The sequence below is a fragment of the Triticum dicoccoides genome, chromosome 2A (assembly GCF_002162155.2).
Source record: "Triticum dicoccoides isolate Atlit2015 ecotype Zavitan chromosome 2A, WEW_v2.0, whole genome shotgun sequence".
In the NCBI taxonomy this organism is placed as follows: Eukaryota; Viridiplantae; Streptophyta; class Magnoliopsida; order Poales; family Poaceae; genus Triticum; species Triticum dicoccoides.
This window is the reverse complement of record NC_041382.1, coordinates 787,616,855-787,633,963: the sequence shown is the minus strand read 5'-3', so window position 1 is coordinate 787,633,963 and position 17,109 is coordinate 787,616,855. Positions and strand designations below refer to the sequence as shown.

At 44.8% G+C, this 17,109-nt stretch overlaps 1 protein-coding gene across 1 annotated transcript; it reads right to left on the bottom strand.

Annotated features, from left to right (window-relative positions):
- Positions 1-59: 59 nt before the first annotated feature.
- Positions 60-6,839, bottom strand: LOC119358503. Its single transcript, XM_037625014.1, has 7 exons — positions 6,687-6,839; positions 6,113-6,458; positions 4,444-5,352; positions 3,255-3,484; positions 1,853-3,149; positions 1,421-1,650; positions 60-686 (listed from the first exon to the last, which is right to left on the bottom strand). The coding sequence occupies exons 1-7, from the start codon at positions 6,837-6,839 to the stop codon at positions 60-62; spliced, it is 3,792 nt and encodes a 1,263-aa protein (XP_037480911.1).
- Between the last annotated feature and the right edge of the window lie 10,270 nt (positions 6,840-17,109).

Genomic DNA, 17,109 nt, shown 5'->3' with positions numbered 1-17,109 from the left:
GAGCTGCTACATGAGATTTGACAAAACTAGCAGCAGCAACAAGCTAGGTCGACGCACCTTCAATAACCATCGTTTACAAGATCATCCTTGTCAATGGCAAGGCGAGACCAAGCAACAACTATCTTCAATGTGGAGCCGTCAACTGAGCACTCACAACTATCTATCTGACACTGCTGGATAGGAAATTCAGCGTGATATTTTCGAACAATATTGAGTCCAAACTTTGAGTATGCTTCTGTGACGACTCGGAGTGTGCCCTGCAATCCCACTGACACGACATTTCTTGACAAAGAAAGATACCCATCTGATCCCGCACGCATCCTTTTAGCACGGCGGTCAAGCAAAACGACTTCTGCCGCGCATCCCTCCGTTGCATCAGCAGGAGAAAACAAGCAAGAAACTTTACATCCATACTTAAAAGGCCACCCCCCTTTAGTCACACAAACACCTACAATTGTGGCCTGGATTGCTGGATCAACTCGCCCAAGGCTTATCTCTGCTGTACAACAGCGGTTATAGATCTGCATGGTATCATATGGCATGATGGGGCGATAACTTTGGTTGGAAGTGAACAATGCTGTATCTTTGAAATTTGCTCCATACTTCAATTTCAGTTCAATTTGAAACATCACAGGTTCTTCAGCTACAATTGCACGAGACGGGCCAATCAAGTGCAAAAAAGGGTCCTGCAAGCGCCATGTTCATCAACATCAGTCACACACATGATGCAAAATAACAATTCAGTTCAACTAGTTTAACTAGACATAGACTAACAGATATTACATGGCCAAAATCTGGAAAAAAAATACTCCGTTCGCAAACAGATCCTAATAATCTGTACCACTATAATACACAGGTTTTGAATTTGGATTTAGAACCGACACCTTCTGCTTTTACACCCAAAGAAACAGCAGGTCAATATCCATAGTCGATTTTACAACCTTTGCATATCTCTACCCTCCTTCAATCACACAGCCACCCAATCAGGCGGCCAATGTCAGCCATATTTGCTCGGCCTTTGCCCATGTGCCGCATTACTTGTGTGATATACAGAAATAAACATAACAGTGGCATGTGCCCTGCTATCATCCAGAAACAGCCTCGGCAAGTGCGAGACTACTTTAATTGCTTTTCTTGCTGATTTGCTCTATGCTCACTAAATATGGCAGAAAAATTTCAACGGTGCAGGTCAGTACATACTCCCTAGCCTGCATAACTTGCCTAAAGCTGATACCGACTAGTTTGAACCTTAAACGAATCTGATTACACAAAACAATTCCAAGGTATGTAGGTAACCAAACAACTCAGTTTAAACTACAAACATAACGCAATAATTATAACTTAATCCTTTGTCACACAACAAATGCTCTACACATAATCCTTTATAACAATTAGACGAGAAGATAGACATTATACAAACCTCTTGGTTAATTCTTTGGCAGTCTGCACTTGACCGGCAGAAGAGAATGTTGCGGTTGTGGTCAAAATCATCCCGTGCAGCGACCACGCCATAGACATCAATGGGCCAACTCAGATTAGGATTCAGATTAATGAGCTTGATTGAGTAGATCTCCAAGGCAGGACCAGGCACGGACGAGGATGGGAAGCTTCCAGGCGTGCAAGCCGTAAACTGCATAGGACTCAATGTTGCTGCATCACAAAATTAAGAGATTGCGGACGGTTAGAGATCGAGCTATTAATAAAATTAGCAGATTAAAATCTATGCATATATAAGAAGAGTTCTACTTTGCTTTGCAGTGATATATACAAAAAGGAAAAGTGCATTGAATTGACTGAGGCCCAATTAAAGAGAGGAAAAGATAGCCAGATGACAGTATTTATTTTTGCTTACTTATGTCGTCAAAGCAACCATGTCTTCCTGTCGAGCTTCCCCATGTAGCCTCCCAGCCGGCACAGTCCAAACGATCTTCACCATCTTGCTTGTCAGCAGCAACAGATTTGTGCCTCTTGATAAGCTCCGAGATGCCCACAAGTGCATTGGATATGAGACGCAGCTTATCAATCTTGTCGGAAGATATGGGGATTCTGAGTTTCTGTAGAATGGATGCGAGAGAGTTGAAGCGGTAGAGCAACTGCTGCGTCTCGACCAGCAGAAAATCCATCACCTCCTCAGTGTTGGAACCTAGGTAAGGCAAATTCACCTTCTTGAGAAGATTTTCATCGAGGGGCCCTAGGTTAGACATGATCTGGTCTTGACAAGCCCTGTTTCCAGCCAATCCCCGGGACTTGACCTCTGTCCTCAGGAACGAGATCTCCCTCTTAAGCATCCCAAGGTGGCCGGAAAGAACACCAACCAAGTCGTTGGCCATCTGCCCCATCTCCTTGCCGCCGGCATCCCCCACCGGCTCCTTGCTGGAATCCCTCTCGTCCATCTCATGGCCGGAACCAGAGGCGGAGCCAGAGTCAGAATCAGAATCAGAATCAGAATCCATCTCCATCTCCATCTCCATCTCCATCCCGGACTGCCTCATCACCGTCAAGAGCGCTTTTTCCTTCACAAGCAACGACCACCCTAGAGCAACCTCCACCTTGGAGTCGCCAACTTGACACTCAATCGTTCTTGTTTGGCACTGCTGAACAGGGAAGTTGATGTGACCTTCTCGAGCAATATAACGACGAGATTTTCCATATGCTTCTATGGACACTCTCAGCGTTCCATGTGATTCCACTGAAACGACTCTCCTTGAGAGATGAAGGTGCTTGTCTGGTCTTCTGTGCATTCCTTTACCACGGTGATCAAGAAGCACAACTCGCCTGCAAGTCTTACCAATGACATCTGTCGCCGCAGCAGGAGACCAAGAACACACAACTCGGCATCCATGCTTAAAAGGCCAACGCCCTTTGGTAACACGTACGCCCACGATAGTAGCCTGGAGTGATTTATCAATCTGGTCAAGGGTTACCTCAACTCTACAGCTCTTGTTGGAGAACGACAAGGTACATCCATCATCACCATCAGTTACGCTGCCCAAGGAAGAGAGAAAACCATCTGTACCGCCATAACAACCTCTACAGCTCATCAATGTTTGAGACTCTGCTCCATTGGCTACTTGGAGATCAACTTCAAACTCAACATGGTCCAAGGCAACAATAGCACGAGACGGACCAGTCAAGCATAAGCAATCATCCTGCAAGCATCATATCATTATTATAAACACCTAATCATAATGTGCTACATAGTCAGGAGGAGGAAACAAAGGAAAATAGAACAGAAAACTGAATACACTACATACTTCTCCATTGAGTTCTTGGTAGTCAAACCTTGACCGAGAGAATAGAATGTTGCGGTTGCGGTCCACAGTGTCTCGAGCAGCAACCTCGCCATACACTCTGAGTGGCCAGTTCAAGCCTTTTATACTCTTTATCTTGATTGAATAGATTTGCAAGGTACTGCCGGTGATGGCAGCAGGGGAAGGGATGCTACCAGGTGTGTGATGTGTAAATTGCATAGGGCTCAATATGGCTGCAGCACCAATGATAAGTGTCAACTGTCAGAATTCTTATATGAATAAGCAAATAAAGTAAGCAAAGTACATACCCCCTATGTAAGCAAACAAATAACAAACTGCTTTATTTATTTTCATGTTATATACATTATTTCTATACTATATTATAGGGCATATTATACAAAACCTGCATCTCATAGTTACTCCATACAAGTAACACACAAAAACTATAGGATATGTACAGTTACACACATCCCCCCTACTGTTACGCGTGTTTGTCTCATAGTTAGAGATTAATATGCATGCTAATTGTTTGAATTATTATTCAAAACAAGATAACTACACAGATAGTGTACAGGTTAAGAATGAAAAAAATAAGGCAGTTTAGGTTAATTGCCAGTTGTGGAATTCTGTTACTCCTACCTATTTAGGTTGATTGCCAGTTATGGAACGGCCACTTTCATAGGATCATGTAACTAAGCAGTTATACACATGGATGCTCATAGTTTAGCAGAGTATGGGAAGTGACAAACTTCGACACAGCGACGTTTACAAAATTTACTTGGTGTTATTGGAGTGTCAGGTTGTTACAAGAAGAAAACACATTTTTTGTTTTGCATACACATAGTTGATAAGCAGTATTATAATTGATAACATTTTTTCCAGTCAATTGTTCAATATTACACAACCCACCTGACAGTTTTATCATGGCAGGCACAAAATATCTTTAAATGCGACAAGACAGCGAGCCTAAAGATCCAATGGATTCAGCATTTGCACAATTTAAATTTATCATGGCAGGCACAAAATATCTGTAAATGCGACAAGACGGCGACCCTAAAGATCCAATGGATTCAACAATTGTGCAACTAACATTTGAGGATCACAGCGAGAGAATATCACAGAAAAGGAAGCATTGTGGTGCATGAAAATATTACGAAAACTAGTAGATACGAGCAGAAAGTTAGTTACTTACTTGTATCCATAAATCCACCGCACCGTCCAATCCAGCTGCCCCACACATTTTCCCAGGATTTTCGATGCTGGGCTAAAAATTGTTGCTCGATGTCCATCCTTTTCTTGAGATACTCCATTGAGGATACGTCCTTCTCCTTGTCCTCCTCTTCCTTGGTCTTCTTCACATGAACATCCTCAGATTTGTTCTCCTCATGCTCCTCCATATCTAACCGGGCCAAGATGTTGTTGTAATTATCAGGAAATCGACAATATTTTCTGAAAAGACTCGACAAATCGATCTGCCCCGGTTGCTCCTCTGGCTCTGGCTCCGGCTCCGGCTTCGGGCTGAATCCCTTGATGTGCATATTCAGTTTGGTTGCTGTATTGCACAATTCGGTGGCCTTGTAGGAGCATACGGAGTCATCGGATTTGTTGAGAAAATACAATGTAGAAAGCATCCGATGACCCAGGTCCTCCATAGCTTGGAGGATGAGGTTGAAGTAGTCTGCAAGTGGATTCTCATTGTTGTCCCTAGAAAAAGTAGTTGTGGCGATGGTCCAGGTTGTTTGAGAATCAATCTCTTTCCAGAGAGAAAAGGTGGGAGTAAGTGAGGCAAGCAGGTCTTTGCGCTCCCTCTCCACGGATATGATCTCCTCCATCAGGGAGATCTCCAGCTTCTTCTTCTCCGACTCGTCGGAATCTACCACCGTCTCCTGCTCCTGCTTCTTCGAGAGTTGCTTCTCCTTCTCCTTCTCCTTAATAATCATCAACTCCTTCTCCAGCTCCTTGTTGCGGCCCTGTTGCGGCCGGAATCGGAATACAATTCCTTCACCTTCCCTGTGCGAGACGATCTCTTGCGAGAGGTACAAACCCTTATTGAGTTTCCTGTGCTTCTTCTTCAGATCCAAACGGAATCGGAATACAATTCCTTCACCTTACCGGAAGCCTCCTCCGTCCATAACTCGATTTCCATCTTCTCGAGTTTCCTCCCCAGATCCAACAGCAACTCCGTCCAGTTGAGGGATCCCCCCTCCGTCTCCTTACCGGACTCGCTTTCTATCTTCTTTCCTCCTTCCCCTCCGCCTCTTTAAACTCTTCCACACCGCCTCCGCTGCCGCCGCCGCTCGCTGACATTCTCACCAAGGCGCTGGGAAGGATCAGGTTCATGGGAAACTTGGTATCATCACGGCACGGTGCAGCAAGCTTAAGGGGGTGAATTGTTGCCCTGACTAAGCCTGCCGCACCTGTCGTGAAGTTCAGTTTCAGAAATAACGTAGTATAGGTTCAGTTAGAGTGTTAGACACTTGCTCGTTTTTCTTCAGATAGTTTCTATTAGCGGCGGGGGACACGGTCTGTGAGATCTGCGGCACGCTTGTAAGAGTGACAGGAGCATGCTCGAGGTCGTGGGATGGCACGATCTAGTAGCTGAGCGAGTCTCGCTGCACGTTTGCTTGATCTCTCTGTAGACTGGAGAAGGGACAGAGCAATGCACCTTGTGGTGCTGCAATCGTATTACACTCGTATATATAGTGTCACAACAGAGGCGCAGAGCGCTCAGTACATGGGTGATGTGCGCCAGTTAGAGGAAATGGTGCGTAGGCTACGTGCACGACTCAGTCAGCAGGTCACAGAGGAAGTTGATCGTCAACACCCCCTCGCAGTCTGATCGGGTGGTCGAATGCACAGACTGGAGCGGAATTCCTGGAATGCCGGAGTCGGGAGCCCCTTTGTCATGATGTCGGCGAATTGTTGTGCGGTGGGGACATGAAGAACACGCAGCTGTCCCAACACAACTTTCTCGCGGACGAAGTGGATGTCGAGCTCGTTGTGCTTGGTGTGGCGGTGATGTACTGGATTGGCAACCATGTACACCGCGGAGATGTTGTCGCAGCAGGTGACTGTGGCGGTGGGCAGGGGCACGCGCAGTTCACCAAGGAGCTGGTGCAACCAGCAGCACTCTGCCACCACGTTGGCAACATCACGGTATTCGGCCTCCGCGCTCGAAGGTGACACCGTCGGCTGCCGCTTGGATGACTAGGAGATGAGGGAGTCGCCGAGGAAGACCGCGTAGCCGGACGTGGAGCGCTGTGTGTCGGGGCACCCCCGCCCAGTTGGCGTTGGAGTACGCCACAAGGTTGAGCTCGTAGGAGGGCCGGAGATGAAGCCCGTGTGTCATGGTACCGCGTAGGTAACGGAGGATCCTTTGACCAACGCCAGATGGTGATCACGAGGATCGTGCATGCACAGACAGGCTTGTTGCACAGCGTAGGCGAGGTCCGGCCGCGTCAGAGTGATGTATTGGAGTGCGCCTACAAGGCTGCGGTACTTGGAGGCGTCGCGGACAGGCACGCCATCGCTGGCAGACAGCTTGGAGCGCGTGTCAACGGGAGTGAAGACGGGCTTGCAGGTGGCCATGTTGGCCCGATCCAGTAGCTCAGCGGCGTACTACTGTTGGGAGAGGAAGAAGCCATTGGCGTCGCGCGTGACGCTGATGCCGAGGAAGTAGTGGAGGGCGCCGAGGTCCTTCATGGAGAACTCGGCCGCCATGAGATGCTGAAGATGACGAAGCATGGACGCGCTCGACGCGGTGAGCACTGTGTCGTCGACGTAGAGCAGCAAGAACACAGTCCCAGAGGCGCCGTGGAGCGTGAACATCAACGGATCGGCACGAGACGCAACGAAGCCGAGCATGCTCAGGAACGCGGCGAAGCGGGCGAACCAAGCCCGCGGGGCTTGCTTGAATCAGGACAGAGATTTGTCGAGGAGGCAAACGTGCTCAGAGTGTTGGTTGTCGACAAAGCCGGCCAACTGCTGGCAGTAGACGCACTCAGTGAGGTGCCCATGCAAGAACGCATTGTTGACGTCCATTTGGTGCACAGGCCAGTCACGAGCAGCGGCAATGGCGAGAACGGTGCGAATTGTTGCCACCTTGACAACTAGAGAGAACGTCTCATCAAAGTCCATGCCAGGGCGTTGAGAGAAGCCCATGACAACCCATCGCGCCATGTACCGCTCCAAGCTCCCGTTCGCCTTGTATTTGTGCCGGAACACCCATTTGCCTGTGACAATGTTTGCTCCAGGAGGATGAGGAACGAGCGTCCACGTCCGGTTCGCCGTCAGCGCCTTGAACTCATCCTGCATAGCAGTTAGCCAATGGACATCTCGAAGCGTGGTGTGCATAGATTTGGGAACTGGAGAGATAGTGGGTTCAACGCCGGCAGTGTGGTTCTGGGCGTATTTTTGGTTGGGAAGAAATTTGCCGGCTTGCCCAGGCGTGACCATAGGTGTAGCGACCAAACCTCAAACAGTCTGATCTCTGTGCTTCAGTGTCATCCCTGGATCAGTAATGATGACACATACAGTACTTAAAGGATTTATAACAGAGTAGCAATCACACACTTATTACGTCGAATGTCTCCAAAGGAGGACTTATTACAATAAATATGGCTTAGGACCATCTAATGATGATAACAGCGGAAGGCTTGGAAGATAAGTGAGTCCATCAACTCCAACGGCATCACTGAGTATAGAACCACGACCTAAGAGGCACCTTACTCGTCGTTTGAAAAGTCTGCAGCATGAACCTTGCAGCCCAAAAACGGGTCAGCACATGGAATATGCTGGCAATGTAACACATAGAGAAAAATGAACAGAAGTATGCTATACTACATGCTTATATGGCTGGTGGAATGCTCTATCGTTACAGTTTTGCATAAAGCCAATTTTTCCCTACAACAAAGGAATAAATTTTATTTAACTATCAGGGTGGTTGTTAAACATTGAGAGTGTAGACACCCTCTCAATCCCAATTAAGCATCATCATTAAACCCAACAAATTAAATTAAAGTAACATGATGAGATTCACATGATAATCCAAGTACTAGATACTCAAAACGTTCATAACCGGGGACACGGCTAACCATGATTAGTTTATACACTCTGCAGAGGTTTGCGCAGTTTTCCCCACAAGACTCGATCTCCTCCATTGAATTTCTCTCACTTCACGATGCTTGAGAAACGGATGACCGAGTCACAGTCTTTCAGAAGCATTAACTCTCTACTCCGGGTAGACAGTACCAACCTACAACCCACTACATCTGCTAGTCTACCTCTTCAAGAGCTCATGTAACTTAATAAACTATGCTAGAGCCCATAGTAGCTTGTGGCTGCACACGGAAGTTTCTAGCATGAAATAATCTTATGATCACTTTGAGCCTGTGTGGCGGTCCATAAAGAAAAACAGGCAAACACTGGAATACCCAGGTGCCTCAATCCACCCAGATGTGTATTAAAGTTGCTACCTTAAATAAACCATTAAATAACAATCTCACATTTGTCATGGATTCACTCACCCAATCCACGTCTACTAGCATAGCATGGCAGTAAGCAAACGTAGAAGTAACTCCCAAGGGTTTGATAATAAAACAGGCAACAGGTACTACCTCAACTACTTCCCAAAAACCACAATTTATTTAGATCCTAATCATGCAATTGTTTGAGGATTGATCTAATGCAATAAAACTGGGTAGTAAAGAGGTATGATCAAAGTGTTACTTGCCTTGCTGATGATCCGTGAAACCTAGAGATTTGAAGTAGCAAGCGGCGCACTCCGGGTGCTCTATCGCAAACAAACAAGCAAACAAGCATACAATTAGTACTCATCTAATGCACATGTAAAACTCAAATAAGAGATCTAACCAGAAAGTTCAACTTAAGAACTCCGGTTTGCAAAAAGAATCAAAACAAACGAAGCAACGAAAAACAAACGGGGAAAGAAAAGAGCTTCGTTTACTAATCTGGACCTAAGTAAAATTTTACAGTAGTGTTCGCACACGAACACGTCACCGTGTACCTCCAACGCCGAGGGTGATGCACCGCAGCTCACGTTGAAGGAGACCCGGTCGGAAGCGCGGTACGCAGGCAATCCGGCGGGTGCTTTTGAGGACCCGAAACCCCACACGCCCGGGAGGGACCCCGTCTGGGCGCGCGGCGGCTATGGGCTGCCCTAGGTCGACCTGATCGCCCCTAGGGCCTCAAGGTTCGCCGCCCTGCAATGAAGAAGAACGAACGAAGAACGAGGAAGAAAAAGAACTAGGGTTAAGGAGAAAAGATAAAAGATAAAAAGTGGTAGATGAATTGATCGATTGTGTATTGTTCAATCGGCCATCATCCCTCAGGTATATAAGAGGCGGCTGGACTTCCCGTGCAAGTAAAAGGCTTGGATTCACGTCCAAAACCCTAGTCAAATTCGGATTAATTTTGTCCGAACTTTCCAAAACTGTTCGGTTTAAACTGGCTGCACCTTGCGTGTAACTTTTGAGGTGGTAAACCACCTCAGATGGAAACGAGCCCAAAAGCAATCTTGACCGCTTCGACGAGATGAACAACTTTTATGTTGAACATTTTTTTATTAGAGTTCATCTTGAGGGTCAAATCGCTCGTGCAACACAGGCTGTTATTCACGCTACCCATCAGACAGGGTGTCTGGTGGGGCGCGCCACTTTTGGCTCGTGATAGTGCTGTATTAGGATGGCTCTAACTTTTTCATACGAACTCGGATTGGAACGATTCTTATATCAAAATCAATCGTTTCGATGAGACGAAGACAATCCATGTAGATCATTTTTCCATAAGAAGCAGTCTTGGGGGCGTAATGTGCCAAATAGTGTTCTGAATACAAAATCTCAGTATTTCGAACACAACTTCGGCCTTCGAGATGAAATTAGATGGCGATGGCCCAAACTTCAAAGATGTTCGTATCGATAATACAAAACTTTTTCATGTATAACACTTCTCCATTTGAGGCCATTTTAAATAAGTTCTTGACCGTGCCAAAATCTGGTGTCAACACATGCCCCCCTGTTTTTCGGCAAATCTTGTGTGCCGAAAAATAACTTGCACATAGCTTGCTCTAAGGACGATGTCAACACTTCATCAGCCATTTTGCATATGCTTATGACGATAAGTTTATGTCGGCCATTGCTTGTGTGAATATTTCGATGCAAGTTTGGGTGAAACTTTCCCAACTTCAATAACAATCCAGTGATAAGGTTCCATAGATCAAAACCATCCTCCGAACCATATTGTTCATCCTTTCGCTAGGACTTTGCAGATAATTAATAATGAACTTCCTCCAATCCTTACTCCGCCTGCATAAAAGTTTTATTAGTGGCCGAAGCGGTGGCCTTCGGTTCGGCCTTACCTATGTTGACAAAACCTAGCATCGGCTATTGATAGAAATACAATACACCATAGTTAACATAGTAGCCATATGCTTGCTGTGCCAACTCCTTCAAATTGTCATGTCTAGATATATGAACAATTTTAAAGCAACCCAAGGTAAATCTTGCATCTAGTCATATCAAAAGATAAACTATAAGTGATTCGTCAAAACATTGATAACCCTTGGACATTTGTTGCACTACTAATAACGAATCACCGGAAGCCTCAATATGTATAGCACATATAGCAAGGCAAAGCTCCAATCCGAATAACAATGCATATTCGGCTTTGATCATTGTGCAAAAATATCTTAAGCGGCATGAGGCTTCACAAACTAGCTCCATATGGAGATAAATAAACAACACCAACACTTTGGCCATTGCTACAAATTCAACCATCAAAATATAATCTCCATAGTACTAGAGAGACAAAGCTAATATCACTTAACATGTACCTTGTCTCGGTTCCAATTGAACTAAGGACGGTGTTAGAATTCCACACCGGCCATGATCAGATAGTTTCTTAGGACGATAGTTAAGTATCGGACATTACCATGAGGTTCATGTAGAATTCATCCATTAAAACATGTATAGCCGAAATAAACAAATAAAATAGCAATAAAATATTTCGGCTCCTTTTTCTAGCAACAAAAATGTAACTAACCAAATGTATAGTGATTTGGTAATACTCTGTCATCATATAGAAAATTATGTTGCATCCATGGATCAAAATAAGTCCATGGAGGGTAACTGATCATACCTGTGGATGAATTCCATGGCAAAGGCATCAATGGCATTGTTGAAGAAAATGGATGATGTGCTAACCGAAGATTTTGATGTTGTGATGCACACCTTCGGCTTAATTGTTTGTTGCTTCCATCATTCTCCTTCTTCATTTCTATTGTACTTGTTGCAATTGAAGCATGCACATCGTTTTTGTATTGATTGATCCTCTTGGGAACCCATGCCATGTTCTTCTTTCTAAGCTCTTGCGCACTAAGATTTTGTAATTCCTTCTTTTGCCAATACGATAAGCCGAGTGAGCACCTCGACTATGATTTTGTTTCAACCAATGGCAACTCTTTCTGGGCCTTGTGCACCCTCAACTTATTTTCTTCAGATTTTGCACTCTGATTTTTATCAATTGATTGCTTCACTTCTTTGCCTTTTGTAGCCAATGTCAACACTTTAATTGGCTCTTTGTTTTTTGAGATCAAATCGGAAGTAGCACACTTACGACCATCTCTTTTCACACGGTAAACTTTCTTTACCATCTCTTTCTTCTTCCTTGAGCTCTGGACCGATTCCTTATAATTGAAACGGTCTTTGATACATGATTGTTCAAATGTTGATCTTCTTGGAGCTGCATAGTATTGGTGAGATGTTCTAGAATAAGATGGAGAATGTGCCATTGTACCATACCTGTCCCATGATGAATATGTATCTATATGAGCATAGGGAGGCATCCACGGCATTGGCATTGGCGGCCCAAAATAAGGATATGAATATGTTGCATTAAAATTATCACTTTGCCAATACCGATCCTCATATTTGCGCCTTGGGGGTGATCTTGGTTTCTTCGCATGATTTGGCCGATAAGCATTCTTCTCTTCACTCTTTTTTTGATATTTATCCAATAGTTCAGCAAAGTGATTTTTGATCTCTTACACTTGTGCTTATTCCGGCCTTTGTTTTCTTTTGGTTTGCTTTCATCGATCATTGGATTTGCTTGCTGCCCCCCTGTCCTTGGCGTCTCCATTGTAGCTTCGATGGAATTTTCGCCCTTAAGATTATGTTCATTATGCTCTTCAACAACTTCTTTACTTGAAAGCTTGATCCCATCACCTGCAGCTTTTACATTCTTTTTAAATGGATCAGCTTGAAGCAGCCGATGTAAAATTTTTTTGCCATTGGGACCAATCAGAATAGACTGGTCATCTCTTGGTGTTTCAACAAACTTCAATCGTCCTTTTTCAATGGCCGATTTAACTATTTGACGAAACATGTTGCAATCCTCAAAATTATGCTTGGACGAATCATGCAACTTACAATACATTCGTCCTTGGATTGATGGCTTAACATGGTGATCAAGAATTGTAATGTAATTATTTTTCAGCAACAAATCAAATATTTTATCACACATGCTTGAATTGAAAGTATACTTCTTGTTTCCTAGCCGATCTTGCTATTTGAACGGCTTTGAAGATAAGCAAATGAATGGTTCAGATTTGGAATCTCCCCATTCGGCTATGCATTGTGTTTTCCACTCTATCTCCGATGTCTTTGGATATGATATTATATTAGCATCGGTTTTCTCAATAGAATTTAACCTTGGCTTTAAATTTCTGAAACGAAGATATTTAGAACATACATGTCTCAGTGGAGACCAAGTGTAAGCTAAGTAAGAAATAAGCAAAGCTACCCAACTAGATATGAACTTTAGAGAAAGCAACGAGAAAAGCTTTGGCTGTAACAATAAGTCATTATCGGTCTTTATAAATGGTGCAATGGGTTGACCGATATGTTCCATAACAATTTTACTGCTAACAAGTAAATCGCCCTTCCTCATTGGTCTTTCAAAATTACTTATGAGAATATTTCTTATAGATGCATCAATAATGAAGTTGCGACCAAATCTGAAAATAGGTAAGTTACTCGCTATGCATACCTCTTCAAATATGTTGGGAGAGCATGATAGTGGTGCCATTTGAAGAACATCTTGCTCCGTCTTTGGATGGCTCCCCAACACCTTGTCATCATCTTTTTCTTGAATCCGTGCATCATTGCTTTGAAGATTTTTGTCGGCCGAACTTTGTTTGGCTACTTGTTCTTGTCCTAGAAGCTTGTCAATTTCTACGGCACGTAACTCATAGGGAAGGAAGTAGGTTCCATTAACTTCAGAAAAATCAAGCACCGCTGTTTTCCTATGCTTGCCATGCCCTTTCTCAATAATGCTTGCCTCGTTGGATTTGATGGATTCAGAATATATACTACTTGATTCGGCTTTTTCAACCGAAGCACTTTCATATTCCGAATCATCCTTCTTTTCATTGGTAGTACCAATTGGCAATGCTTCTTTTATCTGAGCCAATTCTTTTTCTATTTGTTTCTGACGGCGAGCGGCAAAATTAGCTTTAAGCTTTTTCTCAATTTCAGCCCACTCCGGATATGATTGCCCCCCAATGCTTTTACATTCTTTCGGCAATGACAGACGGGTGTTGCCGAAATTTTGCAATTGTGTAGGGGGTGTATAATATGATGTAGTACTAGGTGAAAGCATATGCAGTGTTGTAAGACCATACTTTTGCTCGCCAATTTTATCAATTGGCAAAGATTCATCTTCTTGCAAAACTCTAGCTTTTATTGCGGCATAATCAGGAAATAGCCCCTTTTCATGTTATTCAAGGCAAAGAGCACTAATTCTCTTATTTTGGGCTAAACTCTTCAATGCAGCCACCACTATCTCATCTTCTACAATGTTGGGCATAACCGCTCCTGTAAAATTTACATTCATTCGGCTATAACCAGGAAGGTGTGAAGCCGAATTATGAGCATCTACAGTTGTGTATGGTGCCGAAGAATTACTAACATGAGGTGTAGCATATGACGGTTGAGAGTAACTGTCCAAATAGCCATTAGTAGCATGGCCAATTCTCTCATTCATTGGCATGGTTGGATTACTATATTGCACATTAGCTGCCGACGAATAAAAGGGTGAAACACTTTCTTGTATGGCATTGGAAATTCTAACTTGGGGTGTTTCAAATTGATTAATCGAACTCATCATGTTGCTCATCGGCATATGAATTTGTGGGGTTGCCGATGCATGGGAGTTGGGATACATATGTTGCATGTTGCTAAATTTATAAGAATTTGAAACATGAAGATTGTTTTGCATCGGCCCTTGCACATAATTAGATGCATGATTGATAAAACTAGGGCTAGCCGATACATTATGCTCAATAGGTGATCCAGCAACAACATATGGATTATTTGCATCTACAAAGGGGAATTGGCTATTCATATTACCTTTGTAGATTGCAGCAACTTGATGACGATCTCTTCGTAGCAAGAACGGGCTGGAGACCGTTCAAAACTTCGTCCCCAGCGGAGTCGCCAAAAAGTGTGTTCGCACACGAACACGTCACCGTGTACCTCCAACACCGAGGGTGATGCACCGCAGCTCACGTTGAAGTAGACCCGGTCGGAAGCGTGGTACGCAGGCAATCCGGCGGGTGCTTTTGAGGACCCGAAACCCCACACGCCCGGGAGGGACCCCGTCTGGGCGCGCGGCGGCTATGGGCTGCCCTAGGTCGACCTGATCGCCCCTAGGGCCTCGAGGTTCGCCGCCCTGCAATGAAGAAGAACGAACGAAGAACGAGGAAGAAAAAGAACTAGGGTTAAGGAGAAAAGATAAAAGATAAAAAGTGGTAGATGAATTGATCGATTGTGTGTTGTTCAATCGGCCATCACCCCTCAGGTATATAAGAAGCGGCTGGACTTCCCGTGCAAGGAAAAGGCTTGGATTCACGTCCAAAACCCTAGTCAAATTCGGATTGATTTGGTCCGAACTTTCCAAAACTGTTCGGTTTAAACTGGCTGCACCTTGCGGGTAACTTTTGAGGTGGTAAACGACCTCGGATGGAAACGAGACCAAAAGCAATCTTGACCGCTTCGACGAGACGAACAACTTTTATGTTGAACATTTTTTTGTTAGAGTTCATCTTGTGTGTGGATGAAGATGGCGACTTGCATTCGTAAGGTGGCCTCAGAGGAGTTTGGAGTGTCCAGGGGAAGGAGAAGCGAAGATAAGGATACCTGGTGGTGGAATGATGATGTCCAGAAGGCGATTAAAGAGAAGAAAGATTGCTTTAGACGCCTATACCTGGATAGGAGTGCACACAACATAGAGAAGTACAAGATGGCGAAGAAGGCCGCAAAGCGAGCTGTTGGTGAAGCAAGGGGTCGGGCGTATGAGGACCTCTACCAACGGTTAGGCACGAAGGAAGGCGAAAGGGACATCTATAAGATGGCCAAGATCCGAGAGAGGAAGACGAGGGATATTGGCCAAGTCAAATGCATCAAGGACGGAGCAGGCCAACTCTTGGTGAAGGACGAGGAGATTAAGCATAGATGGCGGGAGTACTTCGACAAGTTATTCAATGGGGAGAATGAAAGCCCTACCATTGAACTGGACGACTCTTTTGATGAGACCAGCATGCATTTTGTGCGTCGAATCCAGGAGTCTGAGGTCAAGGAGGCTTTAAAAAGGATGAAGGGAGGCAAGGCGATGGGCCCGGATTGTATCCCCATTGAGGTGTGGAAAGGTCTCGGGGACATAGCGATAGTATGGCTAACCAGGCTTTTCAATCTCTTTTTTCGGGCAAACAAGATGCCAGAAGAATGGAGACGGAGTATATTAGTACCAATCTTCAAGAACAAGGGGGATGTTCAGAGTTGTACTAATTACCGTGGAATTAAGCTGATGAGCCATACAATGAAGCTATGGGAGAGAGTCATTGAGCACCGCTTAAGAAGAATGACAAGCGTGACCAAAAAACCAGTTTGGTTTCATGCCTGGGAGGTCAACCATGGAAGCCATTTTCTTGGTACGACAACTTATGGAGAGATATAGGGAGCAAAAGAAGGACTTGCATATGGTGTTCATTGACTTGGAGAAGGCCTATGATAAGATACCGCGGAATTTCATGTGGTGGGCCTTGGAGAAACACAAAGTCCCAGCAAAGTACATTACCCTCATCAAGGACATGTACGATAATGTTGTGACAAGTGTTCGAACAAGTGATGTCGACACTGATGACTTCCCGATTAAGATAGGACTGCATCAGGGGTCAGCTTTGAGCCCTTATCTTTTTGCATTGGTGATGGATGAGGTCACAAGGGATATACAAGGAGATATCCCATGGTGTATGCTCTTTGCGGATGATGTGGTGCTAGTTGACGATAGTCGGGCGGGGGTAAATAGGAAGTTAGAGTTGTGGAGACAAACCTTGGAATCGAAAGGGTTTAGGCTTAGTAGGACTAAAACCGAGTACATGATGTGCGATTTAAGTACTACTAGGTGTGAGGAGGAGGAGGTGAGCCTTGATGGTCAGGTGGTACCTCGGAAGGACACCTTTCGGTATTTGGGGTCAATGCTGCAGGAGGATGGGGGTATTGATGAAGATGTGAACCATCGGATCAAAGCCGGATGGATGAAGTGGCGCCAAGCTTCTGGCATTCTCTGTGACAAGAGAGTGCCACAAAAGCTAAAAGGCAAGTTCTACAGGACGGCGGTTCGACCCGCAATGTTGTATGGCGCTGAGTGTTGGCCGACTAAAAGGCGACATGTTCAACAGTTAGGTGTGGCGGAGATGCGTATGTTGAGATGGATGTGTGGCCACACGAGGAAGGATCGAGTCCGGAATGATGATATACGAGATAGAGTTGGGGTAGCACCAATT